Source organism: Hipposideros armiger, unplaced genomic scaffold (genome assembly GCF_001890085.2).
Source record: "Hipposideros armiger isolate ML-2016 unplaced genomic scaffold, ASM189008v1 scaffold_351, whole genome shotgun sequence".
In the NCBI taxonomy this organism is placed as follows: Eukaryota; Metazoa; Chordata; class Mammalia; order Chiroptera; family Hipposideridae; genus Hipposideros; species Hipposideros armiger.
The window spans coordinates 1,605,843-1,612,247 of NW_017731701.1; the positions used below are offsets into that span (position 1 = coordinate 1,605,843).

The following is a 6,405-nucleotide window of genomic DNA, read 5'->3' on the forward strand; positions in this document are numbered from 1 at the left end:
ACAGCAACTTGTCTGTTCCCCTTCCCCCAATTCCCCAGCGCTGTTCCCATCCCCCCAATTCCCCAATAAAAAATATTTTAAAAAAAGAAAAGCATGCCCTTATACTTTACATAAGGTTGAAGTCAATTTGCATATCAGACTTTAAAAAATGGAGATGAATTTAAGGAGTTAGATTTCTCCCCATCTCTGGTGCTGCCATCTTTGCTTAAAGCCTTTGTAATAGTTCACCATTGCTTTTAAGGTAAGTCCACAATCCATACATTCATAATGATCTTGTCCTGCCTGCCTGATAGCCCCATTCAGGCTTCTCTGCCCTAAAGTCCTCTTTTTTTCTATTTAATCATTCTCAAACCAAACTGGCTTTCGTTCAGCCCTTTGAAGGGGCAAGATCTTTTGTTGGGCCTCAGGACTTTAACGCAGGCTGTTACCCCGACTTGAAACACCTTTTTTCTCTAACACCTACTATATACTTTGGATTTCAGTGGACACATTTCCTGAGCCTAGGTTAGGTCTGCCCACTATGTGCTCTCAGAAACCTCTTTTATTTTAGAAAGAACATCTACAACTGTGATCAAATGATTGCCTAATCGTTTCCATCTTTGACCCTGGGGCTCAGTCTCTGCTTTAACCCCCAGCGTGCCTAGCACTCCATAAATGTTTAATGGCAATAAGTAAATATAGCAGACACATCTACTTGATATTTAGTAGAAGTAAAGGTGCAGATACATAGTTGAAAGACGTATTTTCTGTTACCAAACTAGGAGGTGTCAATATTTGGTAAAGTTCTTTAACAGCTTTATTGAGGTATAACGGTCGTTTAGATTATTTAAATAAGCATCACTCCACTAAAATTCACCCGTGTGGTTAGCTTGGCTGGCCGTCAGAAGGCCGGTCATCACAGGATTCATCACAAACAGGTCGGACTGGTTCTGTGTGGCATATCGGAAGTAAGCACGGAAGAGTTGTCAGCTAGATTCCGGACCGGGATTCCCCCGCAACTTCCCCACTTCCGGCCCCGGCCATCGCTGGGAGCGCGACGGGGCGTGGCCCCGGAATGGGGGCTCGGTCAAGGCGGGACTTCCGGTATTTCTTTTTCCGGAGAGGGAAGCCGCTTCTCCAGGGTGCGGGAAGGTTTGAATTTCTGTTGTTTGCTTGTGTTTTCTCGCTTGGATCATCGCTGCCGCTGCCCCAGGTACTCATACTTGACGGACGTGTCGGCCGAAACACTCTGCCTGTGGCCTTATTCTTCTGCGGTTGTGGTTTTCTTTCATCGAGAAACACCACTCGTTGGTAACTTGTCAAATTCAAGAAATATTTCTCGAGAAGCAGTCTGTGGGCAGGAGCAGACGTTGCGGCTTCGAGCATTTGGGCAAATTAAAGCACAGGGACCACTGGTTGGACTCATTTCCACCACTTTTCAGCTCAGAACTGCTGTGTGAATTCAAGACGTTGGTGGTTTTGGTGAGGCTTTTTCTGTAACTAGATACCGCATTTTGAAAAATTAGGCTCCCGTTGATGTCAACAAGAATTTTGTGGCTCTATGATCGTTAAACGTATTCATACGTAATGTGCTGGGTGGTGAAAACACAAACAGTAAGGCAGACAGAATTGTGGCTGGAGATGTGGATTGGGGCCAGATTATGATATGCCAGGATCTTTAGACATTCTACTGTTTCTTGTGTATGCTTCTTACTTAAGCAACAATTATATCTCAATAAGCTGTTTATTAAAAAAATTAAAAACTTGGCCAAATATACAGACCTTTTTCCAATTGGTATCAGAAAATACAAGTTTTCCACCTGTGTATATGCACCCCCTTTTTTTTTCTGAAATAGCAATGGCTATCTCATTGGCTAAGAATAACCACTGAAATATGGCTAAGAATATTTATTGCCATTTAGCAAGTATGTAAACAAGTGATGTAAAGTGGTTGTATGGTCTGGGTTGTGGAAAGTTACCTATGAAAGCAATACTGGAAATGGACTGGAGAAGGAAGAAGCTGGAAAAAGATTACAGATAGAATTGAGGGGAGAGTTGATGGCCTGAAGTGGTAAAGAAGGAGGCAGGTTCATGAGAGAGACTTATAAAATTCACAGGACTTGTTAGAGGAGTGTGGAGGGAAACAGAGTGATAAGTCAGATATTGCTAACATTGAGATGTCATTAACTCAAATTGCAAATTCAAGAAAAGCAAGAATTTTAAAATTTACTTATGTATTCTTTCATCATTAGATAAATATTCATTGCATCCTTCTTATTTGCCAAGTATTGTTTTAGATGCCGGGGATACAATTGTGAATAAGGCAAATGAAGTCTCTGCTCTGATTGAGTTTATATCCTAATGGGAAAAAACAAAAAGTGAGTAAATAGAATCAGTTTTTTAAATTAATTAAGAATCAGTTTTAATAGTAATAGACTCCATGAAGAAAAAAGATGACGTGAATAAAAAAGTGGTTGGGAGCAACTTTAATTGAAATGGCAAGCCAGGCCTTTGCGGAAGTGATATTTGTACTGAGATTTTAATGGTGATAAAGAGCCAGTCATGTGATAAGCCAGGAAAAGGACATGCTAGGCAGAAAAAAACAGTGTAAAGGTTCTGTTTTGATGGGAAAACAGATGGGAAAGAGCTTGTTTAAAAAACATTAAAAAGGTCAATGGAGCAAGGTGTCCTGAACAAAGACGAGGTGAGAGTTAAGAGATGACATTTTGAGAGGTAGAGGGGGCCAAATTGGGGGGCTTTTAAAGGCCATGGTTAGGAATTTGGATTTTATTCTAAGTGCAAGAGGTAGGTTGTGACCCAGGGAGTGATAAATCTCATTTTTATTTTAAAAAATCCCTCTGGCTACCATATGTAGACTGAACTTGAGGGAGGTAAGAGTGAAAGTGAAATTAGGGGCTATTTACAGCTGTTTTTGGTGGGAGTGATTAAGTTCCATGTCGCATTTGATTTATCTGTGGGACAGGGACATGAAGAAAGGTCTAGCAGGCACCTGGGAGCTCAGGAGAAAGGTCAGGTCAATTTGGAAATTCTTTAGAGAAAGAAAATAAAGTTGTGTGGATATCCTCAGGAGAGACCATATGGTTTAATATATCCTGACATATTTCACAAATGATTATAGGCCAATCATATACACCTGATTATTACATACATTAAAAGGGGGTAAGATTTAAGAAAAAAGCAAGGGTGGGCATAAAACCAACATGAGTATATATAGTAAGAAGAGATTAAATGGAGACTAAGGTCAGACGGTCTTGAAGAATCCTTGATTTCAGACAATGATGAAGATGAATGATTAAAATAAAAACAGGTAGGTATAGGGGGAAGCTTTGGTGGCCTGTTTTTTTGTTTTTGTTTTTGTTTTTTTAATAAAAGGCAGAGGAAGAGAGTGTTTGCTACAGGGGAAGGTGGACAACGCTGTCAAAGGTTTACCCGTTTAGTAGGACAAAGACTGAAGTCACTGGGTGTAGAAAGACATTGGTGACTGTTGTGAAACAATTTCAAGAGAGAGGTGGAAGAGAAAGCTGGATTGCAATAGATTGAAGATTAATGGAAGAGAAAGTGGACAATGACTAGATACTACACTTGAAAGGTTTATTGGTAGGAAATAGGGGTAAACTGGGGAAGAGATATCTATGGAAAGTTATTTTTTTCTGTTGGATGAATCTTGATCACCTGACTATGTAGGAGAAAGAGATAATGTCCTAGAAGGGGATGCAGTTAGAAAGAATAATGTCCTAGAAAGAGATGCCATTAGTGTTAGAAAGGAATCATATTTCTTGAGCTCCTACAAGGTGACATTCACAATATTAGGTATTGTCATATGTATGTCTCATTTAATCCTCATAACAATTATTTTACTATCCTGATTTTACAAATAAGGAAACAAACAAATGACCTGAGGCTTATAGCTAGTATATGGTGGGTATGAATGGAACCCACCCCTCTAATTCCACTCCTATCATGCCTATATGGAAAGCATAGGTGAAGATACAGAATCAATGTAGGGGTGTAGAAGAAGAAATTGAAATCAGTGACATGAGTATGAATCTAAGACACTAGGAGATTAGCTTGCTCAACAATGACATGAAACTACTTCCTTAATGTCAGGCTAGGGACAAGAATCCAGGTGTTCTTTTCTTTTAGGCCTAATAGTTACTTTTGGCTTACCTTTTGCATATATTACAATGATTTGCTGTATTCTTATTGTTACTTGAAATGAGATACTGAGCATATAGTTTTCAGAAATTAAACTTAGGAGAAGTAAAGCTACTGAAATTATAAAGGCAGTTATAACTTACTTGGTGGGTTATCTTTTCCCTCTAGGTTTGTTCCCACATTGGAGCAAAGCCTTAGTTAATCAAGGCATTCTGTTGAGGGTGTTAATTTCAGATTATTTAAGTGTATGTAATAAGATAATCACTTTTCCTCCAACAAAAGTAAATGCAATGGCAATATGTTTTACTTATGTTCTTAGATTATGCATCTGGTTATTTTGATGGAACTTTTGTACATTAAGAGAACTATTTGTGCTACTGTGTTTCCTATTTCCCTCACTCTTCCCCTTGGAAGGACATTTTATCCATAGTCGTAATAATGGCGGCTGAAGTGCAAATGATACTTTATGAAGATGATTCAGTGCAAGTACAGTATGTGGACGGGTCCAGACTGCAGCTTTCTCCCTGTGGCTCTGAATTTTTATTTGAAAAGGCAACCCTTGTTTCAGCACATCCTTTAGAACAACCAGAAAGAATTCGTCAAAGGACACACTTTGTTATTAGCACTTACCGAGTAAGTAAAGATGACACAAAAACTACTCTTTTTAATACCAAAATATTGTTGAGGTGGTCAGAATATGAAAAGTAATTTGTATTCTGGATTACTGTCATTCTAAATTGATTTTCAAATCATTTTTTAAGATTACATTTCTATCTTTTTTGTAGGAGCAACTACAGCGAGCCGTAGATTTTCGAAATTCTTTTGCCACTTGCCCTTTTTTATCTGAAAGCCTTATACCTTCTGAAAGAAAAAAGGTAATTTTTTTTAAACTTCATTTTTATAAGTAATATTTGAGGAAAAGTAATTAGAAACAGGTAGTTTAATATTTAGTCTTTTTCTTTATGACACTTGAAAATAGACAGGATGCTATAGGCCTTTATATTTCACCAGACTAGGGAGTTTTGATATTTTGTATATTGATTGAGATACAGAAAGTACATAGTTCATCTCTTTGGCTTTTTTTAGCCAAGGATTATACTCAGAGCTTTTCAGATTGGTAACTTTATTTTCAGAGACATCAAAATTAAGAAATTATGTGGCCATTTTTAATAGTTTATGTGTACTTATTTGTTAATGTGTAGTAGATGTGTAATTACTTATGGGTATACAATTTTTATTCTTTTGTTTATATTCTTATTTGAACTTTTAGGAATAATTGTAACATTTATTGAGGGTATACTATGTGCCAAGAACTAGAAATATTAAACATATTTAATAACACTAGTATGCTTTGGGTACCTGCTGATCAAAATGGGTGTCCAACCTGTCAGCAATGGTATATTGGCTGGATATTAGCCCCTTTTTACAAGTGAGAAAATTAAATCTCAGAGTGTTTACCTAACTTGTCCATGGAAATTTTCTAAGTGGCAAAGTCAGGGCTTGAACCCAATTTGTTTGACTCTGAAGACTGTCTTTTAACCACTTTCTACTGTTGTCATGATGCTTGCCTGCATACCGAGTAATTTTCTATTATATTGTCTCATGGCAAAGGAGCCATGAAACATTTTAAGCTGTACTTAGTCTACAAGGATATTTATATGGAAAAATATACTGTAACTTTGGATTATCTTTATTCATTTAAACTGCATAATTTGCTGCTGATGCTACAGTAAGATTATTAGATAGTCTAATTCTAGAAGAGAGAACTTAACTAACCACCCTTACATACCAGGTTTGCCATCAGTGAACACTGCCTTTTAGTGTACTAACATCTGTACACATAGATAGCACTGTAAATTTAAGAGGATTTCTTGACAATAGTTTTTGTAAATTTAAGGCTTTACTTAAATGGAAGTTGACATGTTTAACTGTTGACAAGATTAATTGATTAAAAACTGTTATATGACACATTTTTATCTTATATGAAAAGATGCATCAGACACTGTTACCTGTTACAAGTGTGTTTTTGCTATTGGTTAGGATCAGTTTACCTTTGAATAATTCAACTTTAAAAATGTTATTCTTTAAGCCACTTGAAATTTCTTTTAGTGTATGGTGTGCCAGGTGCTTATCTAGGACATGTATTTTATATATGTTATCTTTTTTTTTTTTTTTTATATATTCCTATATATATATATATACACACATTACATATATTTTAAATAAGATAAAACTGAAATAAGACTGGAA

General features: G+C 36.8%; 1 protein-coding gene across 4 annotated transcripts in view; it reads left to right on the top strand.

The window, feature by feature from the left end:
* Positions 1-1,102: 1,102 nt before the first annotated feature.
* CUNH5orf34 (chromosome unknown C5orf34 homolog) overlaps positions 1,103-6,405 on the top strand; it is a 30,012-nt gene continuing 24,709 nt past the window's right edge. The window contains exons 1-4 of one of the 4 annotated variants that reach the window (XM_019661507.1): positions 1,103-1,192; positions 2,266-2,357; positions 4,570-4,788; positions 4,941-5,030. In XM_019661507.1, the coding sequence (XP_019517052.1) occupies positions 4,594-4,788; positions 4,941-5,030 (285 nt within the window). In that variant the 5' untranslated portion in view covers positions 1,103-1,192; positions 2,266-2,357; positions 4,570-4,593. The other 3 variants (XM_019661508.1, XM_019661510.1, XM_019661509.1) reach the window with 3 other exon arrangements.